Below are 23,451 nucleotides of genomic sequence, written 5' to 3' on the forward strand. Positions count from 1 at the left end.
TAAATAAATAAGCTATTGGGATTTTTATAATTGCACTGAATCTATAAATCACTTTGGGAACTATGGTAATTTTAACAATAAATCTTCCAATTCATGAACACAGGTTGTCTATCCATTTATTTGTGTATTCTTTAACTTCTTTCAATGTTTCAGTTTTCAGTGTAAGAGTCTTTCACCTCCTTAATTTTCCTGAGTATTTAATTTTGTATTGCTATCATACATGAAATTTTCTTAATTTCCTTAATTAGTTTGTTACTAGTGTATATAACAACTGATTTGTGTATGCTGATTTTGTATCCTAAAGGTTTACTGAATGTATTAGTTTAACAATTTTTGTATGGTCCTTAGGGTTTTCTACATATAAGATCATATCTTCTGCAAACAGATAATTGTGCTTCTTCCTTTCTGATTTAGATGCCTTATATTTCTTTTTCTTGCCAAGTTGTTCTTGCTAAGACTTCCAGTACTAGGTTGAATGAAGTGGCAAAAGGGGGCATCCTTGTCTTATTCTTGATCTTAGAAAAAAGCTTTTCTACTGTTAAGTATGATATTGGCTGTGGGCTTTTCATATATGGTCTTTATTATTTTGAAGTAAATTCCTTCTATACCTAGTTTATTGGGTGTTTTATGAAAATGCTTTTCTGCATTTTCTGCATTCTGCATCTATTGAGATTGTGTGATTTTATCCTTTAATATTCAAAAGTATAAGAAATAGTACAAACACCCCAAAAAATATTTTAAAAAGAAAGAATTTGAATAGACATTTCAAAAAAGACATACAAATAGCCAAGTATATGAAAAGATGTTCAACATCAATAATCACCATGGAAATGCAACTCAAAACCACAACAGATATCACCTCACTCCTGTTAGGATGACTGGTTTTTTTTTTTTTAAAAAAAGGTATTAGAGAAGAGGTAGAGATATTGGAACTTTAGTAGACTGTTGGTGGGAATGTAAAAGGGTATGGCTGCTATGGAAACAGTGTGAAAGTTCCTCAAAAAAGTAAAAATAAAACAACCATATGATCCAGCAATTGTACTTTTGGTATATATCCAGAAGAATTGATACCAGCATCTCAAAAAGATATTGGCCCTCTCATGCTCATTACACAATCATTTACTATAGCTAAGAAAGGAAAATGTGGTATATACATACAATAAGATATTATTCAGTCTTTAAAAATGAAGCAAATTCTGCCATATGCAATAACATGGACAAACCTGGGGGACATTATGTTAAATGAAATAAGCCAGCCACCAAAGAACAAATACACATGGCTTCACTTACAGAGGGTATCTAAAAAGTCAAATTCATAAAAACAGAGACCAGAATAGTGTTTGCCAGGGGGTGAGGGGAAAGGGACATGGGAGGCTGCTGCTCAATGAATATGAAGTTCCAGTTACGAAGATGAGCAAGTTCTGGAGATCGGCTGTACAACACTGTGCCTATTAATACTACCATATGTTGTACTTAAATTTGAAAGGGTAGATCTCATGTTGTGTTCCTCACACACACATACACACACAAACACACACAAATGTTCCTGTTAGGACAAAGAACTACATGGAATCTCATGTAGGTGGAAATTTTAACAATAGCAGTTTCAGGCTACTTTTCTATCAGTTATTATAAAGTCTCACATACACCTCTGTTAAAGTATGTCCCATAAATGCCTAAACAGCTAACTAGTTTGTGATTACAAACTGTCTTGACATTTGTGGCAGAAACTGAGTTATATAAAATTTGGATACTGAGACTATGCCTAACTCTTGGAGTGGAAGCAAGCACTGAACTTAATGATAAAAAGGAAAACTTATTTACAAATCTAAAGTGCGAGGACTCTTCAAACTTAGAGAAAAGGATACACACACACATACTTAAATATGGTAACACAGAAAAGGAAGACAAAAGGAAAGAAAAGGAAAGACACTTCAGGTCTAACATCAGTAAAATCTTAGGAACCTAGAATTTTTCCTAACTTCGGAAATTAAGAAAAACATTGCTTCCAAAAGAATGTAACCAAGGAAAAGATATTTGAGCATATTTGCCTCTACAAGATGGTTCGATGCCCTTCATCAAGTGCAGCGTTTGTGAGAGACTGGGTGGATAATAATTTTAAGGTCCATTTTAAATACATCACAGATGAGTTCCCACATCCGGCTGGTTAAGAAAAAACACAGAGTAAGAAAAAGTAAGACTGATTTATTATTCTGTCATGGCAAATAACTTAATTGAGTTTCCTGGCCAAACCACACATAATGTAAACTTAAAGGAATTAGCAGAGTAACACAAAGTGCACTGCTCGGGCCCAGATGCTGTTCCCACTCCATACTCATTTGTCGTGTCTCTGAACCATTACTGACATATTTGCTCAATGAATATAACACCTATTTCTGCGCAGCAGGGCTGGGGACACAAAATAAGATCTTTCACCTCAAAGACAAGTGCTTTTTCAATACACCTGCAGGCAAGTGACTGAACCAAATCATCTCCTAAAGTCACATCCAGTTGTATGGTCTGTGATACCTTCTACGGAGAAGGGGGTACAAAAGCTACTTTGAACCTATGAATATCTATGAAGAAATAGGTATATCCACAAATCCACATTTTAGCATTGAAATATGGGAGGAGTTTAACTTAAGGCGAAGTAAATTAGCTAAATGTAAAAATGAAAATCCCACCCAGTAACCATAAAGCTTTGTAGCTTACCCACTGAGGAAGAAATCATACCTAATCTCCTGGGTAGGATGGAACCAGCAGATCAGATCTGTGATCTGGTATTTTTGCTCCTCATATATGGGGCTAAGCATACCCAAAATCTACAGGAGCTCACTATGGGGATTTTCATTGTGTGTTTATTATTATTATTATTACTATTATTATTATTATTATTATTTTGAGATGAAGTTTTGCTCCTGTTGCCCAGGCTGGAGTGGAGTATAATGGCGTGATCTTGGCTCACTGCAACCTCTGCCTCCCAGGTTCAAGCAATTCTACTGCCTCAGCCTCCCGAGTAGCTGGTATTACAGGTGAGTGCCACCACGGCCAGCTAATTTTTGTGTTTTTACCAGAGATGGGATTTCTCCATGTTGGTCAGGCTGGTCTTGAACTCCCAACCTCGGGTGATCTGCCTGCCTCGGCCTCCCAAAGTGTTGGGATTACAGGCATGAGCCACCGTGCCCAGCCCACAGTGCATTTATTTTTATGATAAAACTTAAAATGTTTATGTAATCCTATTGTGGAACATCTGAATAATTACTTCTAAGTTAATAGTCTTTTGGCTTCAACTATTCTAACTATGCCAGGAATTAACAAGGAAAAAGGGAAGTGGACTTCATATGTATAAGACATGTTCACAGCAAGTTAAGGCCAGAGGACATAATTCTGCTCTACAGGAATACTCATTAGCTGTGCAAAACTGACTCGTTACGTGGCATTCTGAAATACAGCATACCTAACTCAGCACTCAGTACCACAATCACACTGGGAACACCAATTTAGTTTGAGCAAACAGTATCTTTTTTTGCATTTTTACTGGTTATGCAGTTTTGCTGGTATTTATACTGTCAATCTGGGTTTTATCACCATGTAAAACCTATATGCATAAGCACACCTCATTTTACATTTACAAACATTTAAGTGACAATGTAACTAAAGTAATTAAAGTAATGAAGGCAATACTTGGCTTCTGCAATTTGGATGTTGGATTTTTATATTGTTTTTAATCTTTAAGTGGCTAACATTGTTAAAGTTTGAGAGACAATGTAACCTTAAGGATACTGAGAAAGAGAAACCTTCAAACTGAAATGTGGCCACATAATATTTGTAAATAAACAAGGCATAGCACATATAGGGTCAGTCCTTCAACTGGTGCATTTAAACAGAGGTAAAACTTTCCTCCAGAGTTTCCTCAGCTTCTGAAGGCCTTTGCTGAACACTCTCCTCCTTAATCTCTTACTCCTTTCTCCACTGGGCCTTTATTTTTAATCCTGCTGTGAGTCAGAGGAAAGCTTAGTCCTCAGTTTCCAGCAAGTGATTGATAATGATGGTAACTCAAAAGTTTCAGCACAAGTGATATAGAATTCAGAAACCAGATGTTCACCCAAAAAAGAGGTGACAGTGTTTAGAGGAAGAGAGAGAAGGGGAAATACAGGTTGGGTATTCCTTATCCAAAATGCTTGGACAAGAAAGGTTTCAGATTGCAGATTTTTTTCAGATTTTGGAATATCTGCATTACCCTATGAGTATCATGCTAGTATTACTGATGTTTTCCACAGTATCTTTATACCACAGAACAGAGAGTAAGCAACAAAGCAAAACAGTGAGTAATGTACATAGGTCTTAATCTCAGGTAGAGCATTGTGGAGTCCCTGCCACTGGTGCAACCGGCCTGCACGTGTGCCATTTTATTACTCCTTGTGGGTGTACTTTCATGGGGGAAGTGGGCATGCACAGAAAATATTTATCACAGCTGAAAGGGGCTGGAATGATCTTTCCCACCCTTGGGGAGGCTGAATAAACTACATGTTGTGCACCTGCATTGTGACTGCAACCTGTCACATGAGGTTAAGTATGGAATTTTCCATTTGTGGTATCACATTAGCACTCAAAAAGTTTCAGATTTTAGAGCATTTTGGATTTCCAGATGAGGGACACTCAACCTGTAGTAAAGCATGACCATCGTCTCAAAACATCTGAAGGGTGTAGTGGCTTGCACCTGTAATCCCAGTTAATCAGGAGACTGTGGCAAGAGGATTGCTAGAGGCCAGGAGGCCAGCCTGGGCAACAAAGACTCTGTCTCTAGTTATAAAATATAAAAAGAATTTAAAAAGAAAAATCTGAAGGCTGCCATATATAACCAGGATGAGATTGAAGTAGCTCTAGAAGTAGAGGAAGAAGTTACAAGGACACCCATTAAGAAAAAAAAAAAAAAAAAAAAAAAAGCTGAGGACCACCACCATTTGTCAAGCAGCCACTGCATGCCAGGACTCTGCTAAATGTTTAAATACATTGTAAAATTTAAGTAGAACGTTCCAGAAACTGGCTTTGATCACTAAATTAATGAGAGACAAGTTCACACTGGGCTATTTCTCAAGTTCTCCCACACAGGCTTAATGAACAACAATATAACCAGTAATACGTTTCTAGAACCCCTTTTTTCTTGATTCTTCAGCAGACAAGGCAAAATACTATTAAGTAAAGAGACCAAGATGATAAGCAAGGGCATTAGGGGAGAGACTCTCAATGACTGCCTTTGAGAAATAACTGCATCTGTTGGGGCTCAGAAAACAATACTCCAACACGAAGGCCTCAGTAGCATCCTCAGAGGCCAACATTTTTCTCTGACCTTCTCCCACCCTCCTGGCTGTTAGTTCCATTCTCCTCCAAAGCTAGCCATAAAAACTAGAATCCCTCTTCTCCAAGGAAGGTCATAGAAACCCGAACCCTTTTCCCCCAAAACCAGTCACTAAAAATATTACTCTAATTTCTCCCTCACTTCGTATGTAAAAAATGGCTATAAATAAATGATTTGACCTACCTGGTCTGACTGTAGGTCACAAGACCCCCATTCCAGAGAGGGTCCTGCCCCACACTCAGAAGAAAGGAATGTTGTTCACAGAGGCCAAGAAGAATCTAGACAGACAGGCCTTGCTGGGTGTCCCAATTCAGTCTATTAACATTAAGTCATGCCCTTTTGCCCAATCATACTTCTACATGGCTGTCCATACTTTGTTGAACTTAGGCATAAAAATGGACAACTTCCCCTATACCTTTGGGTCTTAATTCTGAAGGCTCCCGTGTATACATGTGAAATAAATTTGCATGCTTTTTCTTCTATTAATCTGTCTCATCTCAGTGATTTTCAGGAAACCTCCCTGGCCTCCACACATTGCTATTTCAAAAGTTAACAAAGTAATCTGAAGTTTTAAAAATGTATAGTGAAGGAAGAGATCAACGACAATATTTTAAAACATCTACTGTGAACATTTTGCACTTTGGTTGCAAGTGATTATAATTTAACAAACAAACAAAAGGTAACAGAGGAGGTCAAAATTGCAGGTTATTTTACTTACTTAGTTTGAAATGTTAGTAAATGTTATAGTGTAATGAAAAGTACTTAGGGCGATCTCTCCAAACCAGTATTTTCCCATCCCTTCAGTATATAAGGAAAAGCTTCTGACAAATTACAATATAATGACTTCTCTTTTAGGCTGTTGAAAACACAGCAAATAGGACAAAATATCCCAGGGATTAGGATCGAATTATAACATGTTTTAAGGAATAAAAGAGTATTCGTTTAAGCTCCTGACTTTATTTCTGACTCACAAAATTAAAAAATTAAGATTGTGTTAAAATTAAGTATGAAAAATTTGGCAAAAACAATTGCCTAAAATGAGAATGCTAAAGATGAACACAACTAAGCCTTAGCTATAGCAGAGAACTCCCGTAGATGCTGAAAACATTAGGGGGCTTAGAATAATCCTGGGATTTAAACACATAACGAGAAATAAATATGTAAGAATCTGGTTGTGATAGCTGTCCAAAGAGAAAACTCAAGTCAGGCATCTCAGATACTAGTGAAATTGATAAATTCTTGGGACATAAATATACTGCATCTTTTTTCTTGAAGAAAAATATATTAAAAATTGAAACACAAAGGGGCAAGGAATATTTGCCTTTAACATGAACTTGTGCTAACTCCATAAATCTGGCTAACTGGCTATCTTAACAAATAAAGATTTTTAAAAGCATCTATATCCACCTATACCCAACTATTAAAACATCTTAAATAGGGCGCAAAAATAAAATTAATTCAAAAAACATCACATTCCAAAAGCATTTGTTGCATGGGATAAAGGGATAAACAAGACAATTGTGGTCCCAACCCCTGTTGGGTTTGTAATTTTCCCTTTCATGAGGATAGTCTATGGAAAAGATCCTCCTGTATGTTACTGAGGTGTTTTAAGAACTCCATCTAAATCTGGGTAGCTACATCTGATCAAGTACCCAGCCAACTTTCAGAGAGAGACATGGAGCCAGATAGAGCCAAGATCATTTCTCTTTCCCACCCCTAGAAGCATTTCCCAAGATCACTGAACTTTAGAGGCAAAAGAAGACTGTATTAGTCTGTTCAAGTTGCTATAACAAAACACAAAAAACAGAGTGACTTATAAACAGAAATCAATTTCTCACAGTTCTGGAGGTGAGGACATCAAAGATCAAGGTGTTGACAGATATGGTGTGCAGTGAGGGCTCCTGGTTCACTCATGGTGACTTCTCACTACATCCTCACATGGTAGAAGGGCCAAACAAGCTCTCTTGGGTCTCTTTGGGCACTAATCCAGCCTATGAAGTCTCTGCCTTTATGATTTATTCACCTCCTGCTATGGGTTGAACATATCTCCCAAGCTTCATGTATTGGAAATTTAATTGCCATTGTAACAATATTAACAAGTGAGGCCTGAAGAGGTGATTAGATCATGAGGGTACCACCCTCATGAATGGATTAAGGCTGTTATTGTGGGAGTGGGTTAGTTATAAAAGGAGGGAATTCAACCCCATTTCCTCTCTCTATATCCTACCTTTGCTTTCACCTTCCAACTTTCCACCATGGGATGACCCTTAACAGATGCCAGTGCCGTGCCTTGGACTTTCTAGCTTCTAGAACTAGAAAATAAATTTATTTTCTTTATAACTTACCTAGTCTGTGGTATTCTGTTACAGCAACAGAAAATGAACCAAGACACCTCCCAAAGTCCCCACCAACATAATGGACTCCATTTCCTCTCAGGTAGTAGAAAGCAGTAGTTAAGAATACAGAAGTTCAGAAGCAAGGGAGAAAGCACTCAAGTGCCAGCTCTACCTCTTACATTGGTACAATCCAGCCATTTCTTTACCCTCTCTGAGCCTCAGCTTCCCCATCTGTAAAATGGGGACAACAATGCAGCCATATTTCAGAGGGTATTACAGGGGTTAAATGAAACATGTAAAGTACCTCACACAATGACTGCTCATAAAACATCTAGTAAATGGTAGCAATGCAGAGAAAAAAAGCATCTCTAATCCTTAGGTAATGGTTTACTTTACGAGTAGAAGACAAAAACACAGATGCAGTGGTAGTATGGGCAGGCAGGGATACAGAAAAAAGACCTAGCCAGGTGGTACACACCCCGTAGCAACTCCTCTCGGCCTCATGAGCAATGAAGAAAGCAGTTAGATGATCACTGCCCAAGAGAATCTAGTTTCCTTTATTTCATATCACAGGACCATAAAATACCCTTTTCCACAGTTTAAAAACTCATGAGATATTAATCTTGTCTCATAACTTTCAGAGTATCACTGTGTCATACTCTAATCTCATAAATGCTCTCCCACATATCCCCTTTCCTTCCCCAACCTTTTAGGATTCATTTATTCTTTAAGTGAAAATGTTCCTCTTACCTCTGGAAAGAGCTTCTTATGCAGCTATATTATAGCACATCTTATTTTCCTTGTTTTTAAGGAAATGAGATGGGACAATCAGATTTATAGAAGAGGATGTTATGGAAGAGTCATTCCCTCCAAAATGGTTAGCACAGAATTTCCCCCAAAATTATATGTTTATCTAAAATGTAATCCAATTTTCCAAAAAAATATATTTTACCAAATATCTAGGAATCCCATTAAAGCTTAATTCATACCAAACTTCCCTTGACAACTAAGGGACTTAGAGGTAAAATCATTGTCTGGGTTATTTAATCAATGAATGGACTGTATTTAAGATCCCTGACCACAGGCTTCTCTCCGTTAAGTGCAAAAACAGATCCAATAGATCATGAGACTCAAAGCTAAGGGTTATAATAGAAGTAAAGAAAAATGCTGTAAGCAGAGGAAAGAGTTATAAACTTGACCTCAGGCCTTGGCTCCAATGTCTGTTCCTCTAGGAAGCCTTCCCCATCACCCCGGCCAATATGGCCATCCTGCCCCATGTCATCACTTCATTTACAGCACTTTACCTGAAGCCATCTCATGTGTGTGTATGGTTACTATCTCTCTCCTAGGAGAACATGCATTTTTTGAAGGAAGAGTCCGTAAGCTTGTGGCCATGTCTAGGATATAGTATGCCCTCAACTAACCACTTGAGACCAGCTGCACAGGGAAGTGGGAAGAGATTTCATAGGTGCTATCTGAAGTAGGCCTTTAGGAATCCAAGGGTTTCGCAGGTAAAGAAAGTTTTGCACACCTAAGATTCAATACTAACTTTCCAAGTCCAATCACCACGTATGACTTTCGTGTGCACCATTTTTGACTCCTATGTGCAAATACCTGATAACTCATGAGTTTATTTCCTTCTTACTGTAGTAAGTTCCACAGTTTCTATTATTATAAAATTTATTTTCAGGAAAAAACAACTAAGTATAATCTAGGTTCTTATGGAAATTCATTTTACTTAAAACTCTCAGAAACATATTCTGGTTTATTTAACACTTTCAAAGACCTGACCTAACAAAACAAATGCAGTAGATAGGTTTGGTAGGAGGACCTCAAACTTCATGTGCTTGATTTCTTTAGAATCTTATTTTTCTTAAATGTTCAAGTTAACTTCATGAAGGAATGAAAGTATCATTATCGAAATAACCAAAATTCTCTCATATGCCAAAAAACAATCAGTTTATTGTTTATGAAGGGATAAAAGGTAGAAATAACAAAATGATATTTCACTTTGGAATGAGAGAGGCAGACATAGGTAGCTCTTAATACCTTCGACTCTTGGCAAGCACTTCATCAGAGCTATACACCCCATTCTGTGATTGGTATCTGGACATGTAAAGCCTCATCAATTTTCTGGAAGATGGGTTCTGGCTAGGGAAAGACAGCCCAGGCCATCATATGCTCCACCAATAACCCCTACATACACATTTTTAAACCAGAAGAGACCTAACTTAGAGAGGTGGTCTGCCAACTTCTCATTCCAGAGAAAAGGACACCAAGGCCAAGGAAGTGAGGTGAAATTTTTCTCAAATCTAGTCAGAACTCAGGAATCCTGACTTGGTCAGGCATTTTTTTTCTACTGTCCTTGGTTATATCTCTTTAGGTCATCAAAACTTTACAAATATTTCAAAATGCTCAGAAGGAGAGAAGACAAACGCTCAGAAGGAGAGAAGACACATGGAATGGAACTAAGACTAGAAATTCTGAATCAGTCCCTAATAAGAAAGCCAAAGAACAAGTCATCTGGACATCCTCTGTTGGGTATTACAGATACTGAGCTCAGCAGGCTCACAGCTTAAGACAGTTCAACTAATTTTCCCAATATTGATTAAGAGCCACAGTCCTGCAGGAAGAGGTCCCCCATTTAGTTTTAAATAATAAACAGGATTACAGGACTGCACAGCATCAACTCTAACTTAATCCAGCAAGGGTGGATAAATCAATAAATTGAAGATGCTTGTTGGTTTAGGGTAGTGCTGGAGGAATGCCAGCTCACACTAGAATAGCTTTTAGTCTCCAGAGACTCTCAAGGTCAAGGGCAGAAGAAAAAATAATTTGGGCCATGAAAATATCTTTTGTCATCTGAGTTCAATGAGATTGGGGCTCTGAATGAATGCTCATGTCCTACTGTTTTGAGTCATCACTCTCTATTCTTCACTCAAGACATTTCAGAAAAAGCATATCTTCTAAACTACAAGTTTCATGGGATCGAAGAAGCAGAGCCTAGTTGAATATAATGTTGTAAAATACTGCCTGAGAGAGCTTTATTAAAAATAATCAACCAAAACGAAATAAAGCAGTCAATTTTGACAATGTGGTGAATATATCACAGACCTATTTTTACTAATGCAAATAACTTCACAGATAGCTGCTTAGTTCTCCTACATGAAAAATCTGAGCACATAATTTTAAATAAAAGTTGAAACTATTTACATTCTGGAATGATTGACAGTAAGCATTAGTGACTATTTTTCTTTTTTCTTTCTTTTTTTTCTTTTTTTCCTTTTATTGAGACAGAGTATTGCTCCATCGCCCAGACTGGAGTGCAGTGGCGTGATCTTGGCTCACTGCAATCTCTGCCTCCTGGGTTCAAGCAATTCTCCCGTCTCAGCCTCCTGAGTAGCTGGGACTACAGGCACCTGCCGCCACACCCGGCTAATTTTTGTATTTTTTGTTTTTTAAGTAGAGATGGGGTTTCACCTTGTTTGTCAGGCTGGTCTCAAACTCCTGACCTCAGGTGATCCACCTGCCTCAGTCTCCCAAAGGGCTGGGATTACAGACATGAGCTACTGCACCTATATTTTTCTTTAAAAAAAAATGCATTACTATGGAGTATTCTACTAATTTGGGGTGAAATTCAAGAATTAAAGACCCATTGTCAGAGAGAATTCCATATGACAAAAAAAGTGCCCGAGTTTTCTTCTTTTGCAGTAATATTATATTAAAAACTTCTTCAAACAAGTGGGAAAAGCCATAAAAAATTTTGGCTGTGCAAATATTTGTTATATTATTTATCATATTTTGGTATGATTTGGACTCCATAGATAATATTTTTTCCAAATTCCCATCCACTAAAAATCAGTGAATGATTAGAAGGAAACCTGTTAACAGTCAATTTGTAGTTGAAACTACAATTGTAGAATTAGACCCAGTGGCCATGCACGCTGTGGGCAGTAAAAGACACAATCTATACTATGTACTCCTGTTAATGGACACGCATAATGTCCATCTAATCATCTCTCCTATAATGAGATTCATCTTTACATTATGTCAATTTTATGTAGTAAATCCATTGTTAAAATTTCTTTAGAAAAGGATATTAACATTGTTGACCCTTAAGAAACCATACCAGGAACAGTATCCCAAGGGCATGTTGAGTAATAAGTGCTTAAGCAAACAGGCACTGCCTTGATCCTGCAAATCTGATCTTGGGTCAGTCAAAAAATTGGTGACTCGGTTTTAAAATAGCTAGGCAAATATTACTTGTAAGTGTTTAACATGATTAAGAAAAGCAAACAAGTCCCTTTGAACATTGTATCTTCCTTTTTTATACTTCTCCAGCTCTCCCCTTACCTCAAGAAGCCCTTAAAACCAAAACACACAACTGACTGACAGAACAAGTGAAGTCACAAGCACACATGTAGACTGAAGAGACAATTTAATTTTGGCTGGGTTGCCATTTAGGCAGGGCGGCAAAAACTTCTGATGGCAGTGACTAAATAGACAAACTCAACCACCTTTAGTTTTCCTCGATGTGGCTACATTAGCTCAGGAGAGGTGAACTGTAGATGAGAAAGTAGATGCTGCAGGCACTGTGAGGCAAGGCACGTTCCCCAAGTTTCCTCATCTATAAAATGGGGATCATGTCTTCAGGACAGAAAAGCATGCTGAGATAATATAAGAAAAACCTTTGGCTTGATGTTCAGCTTCCTCTCCCTGCCAAGCTATTGCTGTGACTACATGGAATGTGCCATTTGCATTAAGAAAGATGCACAAGAGCGGACCGTATGTAAACACGCAGTCAGCACATACTTGGGTTCTGCCTGGTCTTTCTGGGTGTTATTTAGAACTGGAAACAGGTTCTAGACTACTGATAATGCCTTTTCTACCTGAAAAGGATGAGACATAAGTATTGCAGGAATTCAAGGATGACCCAACATACAGTCAAGCAGTCTCTTTGACCGAGGCACGGTTGACACAGCAGAATTACTAATTTATGATGAGGCCCCACTGCTGAATCCAATAGCCTCTATCATTCTAATTAGCTACTCTTACTAGAGGATAAGGCAGGACAGATTGACCTTGATTTACCTTTTTTCCAACCACATGTGGAAAACCCTTTAGAACAGTGATTGTTAACCATGGTTCCACATTAGAATCATCTGGGTGGTGGGGGCTTTGGAGACTCCAGACGCTGAACCCACACCCCACACCCAACCAATTTAATCAGGATATCTGGAGGTTGGGGGATCAGGGTCCCATATTTTTTGAAGTCCCCAGTCCCCTTGGAAGATGAAGCCAAGGTTGAGACCCGCTGACTAGGATCATCCCTCTTCACCTCAAGTAACTTCTGCTGCAAGGCAAACTAGGAAAGCCAACCTAGAGCATTTCACAACCACAGCTTCTGACAGCAGTCACGACAGGACCCCGAAAACTGGAACATGACAGGTGCCTGCACCAGGGTCCACACCGAGGGTCCAACAGAGCTTATCAGTAGGGGATTACCCAGCTCCCCATGGGAGAATCATTTTCTCAAACATTTTGCACTTCAATACAAGTAAATTCAACAATCTTGGGACATGCCACCAGTGCCTCAATCGGCCTCTGACCATCAGGAAATTTTTCCCTTCTTTAAGAGACAAATCTCTTGGGAAGGAAAGTCAGCGTGTATGTGGGCACCCCACCGCCCGCCAACCCCCACTTCCAGCCAATCTCTAGAGAAGCAGACAGAAGCATCAATTCCCGTGCCGCTTGGAAAGCACCCCGCAGGCTCCCCGCTGCGCAGGCCCGGACCCACTGCACCTGCCGGCGCTCCGCCGCACCTGCCGTGCGACGCCCTCCCCTCCTACCTTCCAGCAGCTCGTCCAGGCTGGTGACCTTCCGGCTGCCGTCGATGGTGTAGATAGTGCGGACACCCTGGGGCAGGTTCACGTTGTCCGACAGGGAGCGGGTGAGCTCTATGAGGAGCGCATCGAAGGACCGGAAGCGGTCACTGGAGATGGCAAACACCAGGCCCTTGAAGTAGCGGTCCCCGTTCCGGTAGAAGCGCGCCTTCTTGGCCTTCTTCTCCGAGCTGAGGGCCTGCAGGGTCCGCGTGCGGTAGAAGCTGCAGTGGGCACTGTGCGCCGGGCTGGGGATGAGCCCGTTCCCCTTGGGGCCAGAGCTGCTGCTGCCCCCGGAGGAGCTGGGGGCCCCTCTCCGCGACCCCGGCCGCGGCCTTTTGTCCCGTTCCTCAAAGTGCTCCAGCTCGATACTCCTGGTGCTGGCCATCGCGGCTGCTCCGAGGGCTCCCCGCAAAAAGACGTTCCGGGCTGACTACGGGTGTGAGCGCCGGTGCAGGGACGTCTGATCGCGAGGGCCCTTAACGCGCCGGGACACCTGGCTCTGGCATCCCGCCCTCTCCGCGCAGGTGGGGCCGAGGAGCCGCGGAGGTGCTGACCCGCCCGCGCCCTCAGCTAAAAGTGGCCGCAGCTCCGAGCTGCCCAGCTCATTGTCCAGCGCGGCTCGCTCCGTGCCTCCCGCCCGCCGGGGAGCCCCACGCCCCCGCAAGCGCCTCCTCCACCCGGCCACGCCTCACAAGTCCCGCTCGGGAGCCGGCGGGGAGAGGCAAAGTTGGGGCGCCCGAGGCGCGCGCCGGGCCCGCGGGCGCACACAAAGCTCGGGCGTCCGCGGAGCGCTCCCAGGAGCGCTCCCGGGAGCGCAGAAGCGAGGGAGGGAGGGAGGGAGGAAGGAAGGGTGGGGCGGGGCGCGGAGCGTGGGAGAGGCCCCCGGGGGAGTCGCGCGGGCCCCGGCCCGGGGTGCAGCGCCGCCGCCTCGGCCGCGCCCGGATCCCGCCCGTTCGGGGCTGAGAGGGCCGAGCCTGGCCCCTTCCTTCCCTAGAGCGCGGCCCTAGCGGGAAATAATGCAGCCCGCCTCCCACGCAGCCGTCAGGCCCGGCCCACCAGCGAGCATCCGCGCTCTGGCCTCCCTTCGCCGCCCGCCGGCTGTCAGCGCTGGAGGAGGCTTCCCGGCCGGGGGTATGCCAAACCGCGGAGAGAGGGAGGAGGGGGCGGAGGAGGGGGCCGAGCGCCGGCACGGGAGCAGCGGCTCCTGCGGGTCTCGGGCAGCCCCGCCCGCCTGACGGCTCCTGCACGGCGCCGCGCGCTAATGGGCGCAGCCGCGGCGCGCGCTCCTCCGCCTGGGAAACGTAACCGCGCAGGCCAAAAACTACAAAGGAAGGAGATTCAAGGGCAGGGAGCACATCCCCAGCCAGCCTCCTGGTGAGCACCGCAGGCCAAACTACCGCAGAAAACCGAAGCCCAGCATTGGCTTGGGGCACATTATTTATTTTTTTTAAAAAGCAGATATGTTGCTTTATTAGAAAATCCTTTGAGAAAACAGCGTCCACTGTTCCCATTGCAGATTCGCTAATATGGTACGTTCAGTAACTTTGAATGAATGATGAGAAGTTACTGGGTGGTAGGGGGGTTATGTAATCAACGAATATTTATCGAGAGCGTACCATGTGTCAGGCATTGTTTCTGTCACTGGGATGCACTAACAAAGGAAAAAGACATTCTGAACCCACTCCCCCACCCGCATATTTAATGTTGTCAATTAAAGCTTCTTAAGAGGCCTGTCATTTGTGAGCACCCATCATAGTGGAAATCTTAGTGCAGTAGTGTCTATTCAACAATAAAAACATCTTTTCCAAGGACTTAAGAGAAATACTAGTTATTTGCAGTTTGTTGTTAGGAAAGATAAAGCTCAAAAATGTTTGGTCCCCATTTGGCACGTGAAACCTTAGAACATTCAACACCTGGTTTTCTGAGCAGCCCTAGACAGCAATCCAAACTGACCTTTCAGGAAGAAAGGCATAGTAGCTTTTTCTTGGGTTGAACTGAGTCCTGGAAGAGCATGAATAAAGGAAGGTAGAAGCACATGCAACGGCCTTTAGCATCTGTGAAGTTGGTGCGCCCCACCAAACACACACACACACACACTCCCTGCATGGCAGCTCCAGAGAGGACTCCTGCTCTGTGCACAATACTCCTCCCAAGGCAGTTCTGGACGTACACCTGGGCATATCTAACTTCCTGCGGGGTTGGGGCATGCTAGGAAGTCAGAGCTGATCTGAGGCTTCAATGTAGTTTTTCTAGAGGAAAATCCTGCAGCATCATTAGGTCCACCACCTTAAAAGGCCTCAGCCTAGGTCAGTTAAATCAGAATTTCTGCAGATGGGCTTCTCCAACGTATTTTTTTTTAAAGTACCCCTAAGGTGTATCCAGAGTTTCCAACCACAGGCTGTAACACCAGGAATCAAATAAATCAGTGCTTCTTCTCAAACTTTAATATATTTGCATGTCATAGGGGAATCTCATTAAAATGCAGATTCCTATTCCGTAGCTCTGGGGTGGAGTTTGAGATTCTGCATTTCTAATGAGCCCCCAGGTAATGCCAATACTGCTGGTCTTGGTACAAGACTTTGAGAAACAAGAAACTGATTGCAAATTTATTGAGATAAGGTTCCATCTAATTACTAGTAACTCCACAGAGCCCATCAACTTGCCTTAAGATGGCCATGTTCATTTGTATCACTGTTAGTATTTCTTAGGGGGGAAAAAAGACTGTCAACTATTGCTGTAGAAACAAATTATCCTAAACTTAATGATTTACAAGAATAAACATGCATAATCTCAGCATTTTTGGCAGATCAGAAATCTGGGAATAGTTTGCCTCAAAGCCTCATGTGATTGCTGTCAAGATGTTGACAGGAGTCACAGCCATCTAAAGGCTTGACTGGGGCAAGAAGATCCATTTCCAAGACAGCCCATTCACACCTGAATGGTAAGGAGGCCTCAGTTCCTTGTCATGAGCACCTTTCCATAGAGTTGCTTAAGTGTCACCCTGACTTGTCAGTTGGCTTCCTCTAGAGCAGGGGTGTCTAATCTTTTGGCTTCCCTGGGCCACATTGGAAGAAGAAGAATTGTCTTGGGCCACACATAAAATACACTGACATTAATGATAGCTGATGAACTTAAAAATCAAAAAATCTCATAATATTTTAAGAAAGTTTATGAATTTGCATTGGGCTGCGTTGAAAACTGTCCTGGGCTGCGTGCTGTCCACAGGCCATGAGTTGGACAAGCTTGCTCTAGAGAAAGCATCCAAGAGAGCACAAAGTGGAAGCCACAATGCGTGTTATGATATAGCCTTGGAAGTTATACACCGTTATTCCCACAATATCCTGTAGGTTACATAAGTCAGCCCGGTTTGATGTGGGAGGAGAGTACACTAGGGTGTGACTAGAAGTCAGCAATTATTGGGGTCATCTTGCAGACTGGTACCATGGTTTCAGTCTTTCAGTCTTTAGAACACTAACACACACTTCCTCACTCAAAGATCCCTGATAAGAGATTTGTCCCTTCTTATATAGTGAATACAATTATACAATATGTCAGTATTTTTAACTCAAGGTGGATTAAAGATTTAAATGTAAAACCCAAAACCATAAAAACCCTAGAAGAAAACCTAGGCAATACCATTCAGGACATAGGCCTGGGTGAAGACTTCATGGTGAAAACACCAAAAAAAATTGCGACAAACGCCAAAATTGACAAATGGGAGCTAATTAAACTAAAGAGCTTCTGCACAGCAAAAGAAACTATCACCAGAGTAAACAGGCAACCTACAGAATGGGAGAAAATGTTTGCAGTCTACCCATCTGACAAAGGTCTAATATCCGGAATTTACAAGGAACTTAAATTTACAAGAAAAAAAAAAACCCCATCAAAAAGTGGGCAAAGGATATAAACAGATGCTTTTTGAAAGAAGACATTTACGTGGCCAACAGACATATGAAAAAAAGCTCAACATCACTGATCAGTAGAGATATGCAAATCAAAACCACAATGAGATACCATTTCATGGCAGTCAGAATGGTGATTATTAAAAAAGTCAAGAAATAGTAGATGCTGGTGAGGCTGTGGAGAAATAGGAACACTTCTACACTGTTGGTGGGAATGTAAATTAGTTCAATCATTGTGGAAGACAATATGGCGATTCCTTAAGGATCTAGAACCAGAAATACTATTTGACCCAGAAATCCCATTACTGGGTACATACCCAAAGGAATATGAATCATTCTACTGTAAAGACGCATGCACATGTATGTTTACTGCAGCACTATTTACAATAGCAAAGTCATGGAACCAACCCAAATGCCCGTCGATGATAGAATGCATAAAGAAAATGTGGCACATACACACCATGCAATACTATGCAGCCATAAAAAAGAATGAGATCATGTCCTTTGCAGGGACATGGATGAAGCTAGAAGCCATCATCCTCAGCAAACTAACACAGGGACAGAAAGCCAAACACCACATGTTCTCACCCATAAGCAGAAGTTGAACAATGAGAACACATGGACACAGGGAGGGGAACAACACACACCAGGGCCTATTGAAGTGTGTGGTACAAGGGGAGGGAACTTAGAAGACAGGTCAGTAAGTGCAGCAAACCACCTTGGCACACATATACACGTATACATTTGCACATTCTGCACATGTATCCTGGAACTCAAAGTAAAATTAAAAAATAAAAAATATGCCAGTATTTCAACATAATTCCCTAACATTATATCCTTAAGTTAAAGNATCATCCTCAGCAAACTAACACAGGGACAGAAAGCCAAACACCACATGTTCTCACCCATAAGCAGAAGTTGAACAATGAGAACACATGGACACAGGGAGGGGAACAACACACACCAGGGCCTATTGAAGTGTGTGGTACAAGGGGAGGGAACTTAGAAGACAGGTCAGTAAGTGCAGCAAACCACCTTGGCACACATATACACGTATACATTTGCACATTCTGCACATGTATCCTGGAACTCAAAGTAAAATTAAAAAATAAAAAATATGCCAGTATTTCAACATAATTCCCTAACATTATATCCTTAAGTTAAAGAAAGGTTACCGCTTTTCAACAGGGGTAGGGGGGAAAAGAGAAAGCATTTCCAAAGGTGTTGCTTAGTTAAAAAATGTTTTTGTGATCCTACTCTCCACATTTGTTTTCTTGAAGAATCTTATTTGTGATCCTCTTATAAGAATTGAGATGCAATCACTTTGCATAAGGTATTTATGAATGAATATGATATAAAGACCCAGTTGGTCAACATTTGAAGATTTGTTGAGGTAGGAAAAAATCAGTTTCAGTATTCAAATTCTAATGCAAACAAAATTTGGAGGTTCTAGGTAGACAACTATTACTTACCTTGGCTTACTTCATGATTTTCAATTTATAGAACCAAAGCAGATTTTCTCCTTTCGTGCAGTTGCAGAATTTGCAGAGTAAGATATTTTAACTGGCATTTTCTTTGTTGAGATACTCATCTTTTTCTAATGAAGAAATGCCATCTGATTATTAATCATTGGTCCTTCCATAGATGGTCTAATTCTCTTGGGTGGTGACAATTTCCACCAACTCTGTCTGCCACATCCTGATTTAAGGAGCTTCTTTAGGAAGGGCTGGCCACAGATGCCTCTTCACTATCTGGAAGCCCACTTTAACCTTAGATGGTTTTGGTTGTAAAAGGGTTGTTAGAAAACCTTCTTTTAACTTCCTTTAACCTAACACTTACTTGAATAAAACTTTTGTGCCAAGTATTTTAAAATGGCTTCATTTTCTGCTAAAGACAATTCAAGAATTTCAGTCCAAAACTCTTCTCCTCTTTTGTGTGATTAGAAATGACCTCTTTTGCTTTTGTTTATAATGCTTATAAATCTTGGAATATCCAGTGGATGTGAAAATTTTGTTGGCAGTATACAAGAAGGGTCTTCTACAAACCATTTGGGGCAGAGAAACTCAACTGGGCATAAAGGAAAAGAAATTGTTCTCTTTGTTCTCTACACTTCTTTTTGTATCACACACCTGTGATACAATTTTAGAGCTGCTTTTAGTCAGGTAGTAATTCCATCTCTGGCTTACTCCCTCAACCCCACTCCGCCTTGACTAAGAAATACAATGCAAATTTTTATCTAGCATAGTTTGTTTAAATGATACTTTATTAAATATTTCATTATGGGTCTTTACAAAAGAACTTGCCTTGAACATTTCCTGTTTTTTGCCTCATGCTGCTTCATTTCTCAAATGCTATGGCTAGTCTTCACTTTTGGCAAGAGACTTCTATTTTTAAAGGCAGTTTTCCAGTGACTCCATTACTTATTACATAAAGGATGCCTCCGAACCTTTCAGACTGCATTGTGCTGAGACATTTTGCTGTCTCATGTTTTCATTCCCGTTCACTATGTGCCAAGCATTTCTCCCACAAGTAAAAAATGATGAAATAACTAAACTACTTTAAGTGAGAGCACCTGGTGACTATAGAGTCAAAATTTTGAAACTAAGCATGATTCTCATTTCATAATCTTATTAATTATAAGTTCTAGTGCTTTCTGTTAAGCTTTAATGGGAAAGGGTATAAGGTAAGGCGGTTCAGAAACAGACTCTCCATCTCTACCCCATAATCTGTACCCAGACTGGAAAAAAGGTTCAAACTGTTCTCCCAATAGTTGTTTGCTTTTGGAGCTTGTTGTCCTTTTCACCCCTGATTTTTGTAGCACTTTACATAGATATTAATGGTTTCTTCATAAATAAGTGAGGGAATAATTGAAACTACCTTTTCAGCTTCAAAAAATTTAATGTACCTGTTTGGTTAATTCTTTCAGAAAATCTAAATTTTGGACGGTGGCTCATGCCTATAGTCCCAACACTTTGGGAGGCCGAGGTGGGAGGATCACTTGGGCCCAGGAGTTCAAGACTAGCCTGGGCAACATAGGAAGACTCTCATCTCTACAAAACATTAAAAAAAAAAAAAAAAAAAAAAATTAGCCCGGCGCAGTGGTGCATGCCTATAGTCCCAGCTACTGCAGAGGCTGAGGCTAAGGAGGTCAAGGCTACAGTGAGCTGTGATTGTGCAGCTGCACTCCAGCCTGGATGACAGAGTGATGAGACCCTGTTTTTGAAAAAAAGAAAAATCATAAGTTTAATTTTTAAGTGAAAATATCAGAAGAATTGAAGAAAATAGTCAAATATGCATGCTTTAAATATATACGGCACACAACTACTGTTTTCTTCATGAGAAAATTCTGATTGTTTCTATGGTATATTCAACTTCCACAAGTGTCTAGGACAAAGACTCCATACATATAATGTGAATTTATATGTCAAGTAAATTTTATGTATTCAAAATTATATTTTTATTTTGTCATTTGCCAGTTCAGATGCAACCATTGCTGATGAAAAATAACAACTTTAAAATCATATAGCAACTTTATTCTTAGGAATGTGAATTTGTTCCCCTTAAATCTTCCTAAGAAGAAAATCTGGGCAGCTAGTAAAATTCGTACTTTCCAGATGAGGAAATCGAGGCATAAAAGTGAAAGATGGTGAAAAGTACCAAGTACTCTCATTTTGTTTCTGTAGGATGAAATTTCCCAAACCCAATATAAAATTTAATCTTTAAATCTAGGCTTTTTGCTTCATTTAAAATTTTAAAAAATTATTTTTGTTAAAATTGGTGATGATTTTAGTGGTTTCCTCCTCTCGGTAGTACCTTCAATGTCTATACAAACACTGAATGTGACAAACTATGTTCATGTCATTCTACATGTCAGATTAGAACAATGATGGTCAGGAGTACTTAAAGGATAATAAATATTTAATGATGATTAATAAGTAGTTATGACCTAGTTAAGGAAACAGATTATAGACAAGGAAATAAGAAAGATTAAGTAGCAGAGATAGATATTGCCTCCAGGGTATGCTCACTCTAGAAAATGTTCACTTCAAGATTTCAAAGCTCATTAATCACAAAAATATCTGTCTCTTCAGGAGTTATAGCTTAAAATTAATGATTTTTTAATTTACAGTAAGTTTATATTGCAAATTAGCTGGTTATTTTAGGACAAATGTTCTGTACACCCTACACATATTTGAAATATTCAAATGTTAAAATAATATATATATCTTATTAATAGGAATAAGGATCTACTCAGACTTTAGCCAACACTCCTTAGCAAATCTGTACTCATTTGGCTAAGTATTTAGTTTTTTTTTGTTTTTTAGTTTTTCATTGGTACTTCCCAGAGTCCTGTCACCCTATCTGAAATAACTAATTGATCATGATTTACCGTTTGTATGAAAGATACAGCACAAACACTGTGTGTGTGAATATATATATATATATGTATCTGATATTAAACACTTAAGGCAAAGAGATATATGCATGTGATTACCTGATTGTTTTCATCTTAATGTAGCTGATATGTTCATCTTTAATAACTTGGTCATGACTTGGTCCATGCATTAAAGTACATTCATTTTGTTATTAAAATTAATTATAATACTATTTGATTATTATTACTATAATAATAATATTTTTCTACCTTGGGCTCTCCCTTTAGTGATAAACCCATGAACCCCTAGAATCTTAGTTAGTTCAAAATCTTAGCCAATATCCTCATGAAGAAAATCTCTAAAAGAGTTAGTCCTCCAGGGACCTCTGTTTCAGCTCTTCTGACCAATGCAAGCGCTGGAACTGTAGGCCCAAAAATAGTTTCAGAAGGTATAGAGAAGGAAGGGTTTTCCCCAACCCCCACCAAAACAAATAAATAAAGTCATCATGCCAACTTGCTATACATCTGCTAACTGGGAAGAAAAATCGGTTCCAAGGTGTTTATCTTCTTTACCACTTAGATATGGAATGATTGGTTTTGGCCTTTAGGTTATAGAATTACAAATACATAGAAAATAGGGAATGTTGAAGTAATTACAAGTAATTCTCCTTTAAATTCTTACTTGTTTAAAAGGACTATCTTAATGTCTTCAGGGTTCTCAGATTTCTTTAATAGACCTGGCACAGCCAGAATATGTAAACAATAAGTCCCATAACAGTATGGAAATACCACAGACCACTATTAATAGCCTAGTTGTTTTTCTTGGAGTTGTCCTGAAACTACCTACTTCATTTCATGTAGTTTACCAGCTTGGTCACACAATTCAGTGGGAAATTCTGAAAGTAACTTGGATTGGTATGTGAGGGAAGGCCAGCAGAGAAATGCAATATGGCAGCCCTGATCTGTCTCTACACACAACTGCTTTATATGTTAATTAATCTTAATTCAAACAGTGTCTAAACTTTTGCTGTTAGACCTGTTGTTTGAATGGATGATAAAATTAGTCACCTTTTCTTTATTACTGGTATGGTCAAAGACTTTCCCTAGGGCCAAAGTTTTACCCTAATGTGGGTTTTGTTAGGGGTGATAAAAAATTTTTGCTAAAGTTAATTTAAATTCCTCTAAGAAGAAACTGTGGTCAATCCCCAGATCTCTTTCAGTGTGTGATCCAATGCAAGATTTTCCAAGATGATGTAAAATGAAATGTATCTCCATTCAATAACAGCAAAATTTAGTGTAATAGAATTACTAGTGAAGATGGCCGAATAGGAACAGCTCCAGTCTCCAACTCCCAGCGCGAGCGACACAGAAGACCAGTGATTTCTGCATTTTCAACTGAGGTACTGGGGTCATCTCACTAGGGAGTGCCAAACAATCGGTGCTGGTCAGCTGCTGCAGCCCGACCAGCAAGAGCTGAAGCACGGCTACGCATCGCCTCACCTGGGAAGCGCAAGGGGGAAGGGAGTCCCTTTTCCTAGCCAGGGGAACTGAGACACACAACACCTGGAAAATCGGGTAACTCCCACCCCAATAC

General features: G+C 40.3%; 1 protein-coding gene across 8 annotated transcripts in view; it reads right to left on the minus strand.

Moving 5' to 3' along the window:
* Window positions 1-14,727, minus strand: part of DCLK2 (doublecortin like kinase 2) — a 182,979-nt gene extending 168,252 nt beyond the window's left edge. For 5 of the 8 annotated variants that reach the window (XR_001883478.1, XM_017862659.1, XM_017862657.1 and 2 more), the window contains exon 1: window positions 13,545-13,965. Coding sequence is in view for 6 of the 8 variants with exons in the window: in XM_017862659.1 (XP_017718148.1) it covers window positions 13,545-13,965 (421 nt within the window). In the remaining 2 variants the exon portion in view is untranslated. Of the gene's footprint in view, window positions 1-13,544 lie in introns of all 8 variants that reach the window. The other 3 variants (XR_001883479.1, XM_017862658.1, XM_017862656.1) reach the window with 1 other exon arrangement.
* Window positions 14,728-23,451: the final 8,724 nt, after the last annotated feature.

Source organism: Rhinopithecus bieti, unplaced genomic scaffold (genome assembly GCF_001698545.2).
Source record: "Rhinopithecus bieti isolate Rb0 unplaced genomic scaffold, ASM169854v2 scaffold_64281, whole genome shotgun sequence".
In the NCBI taxonomy this organism is placed as follows: Eukaryota; Metazoa; Chordata; class Mammalia; order Primates; family Cercopithecidae; genus Rhinopithecus; species Rhinopithecus bieti.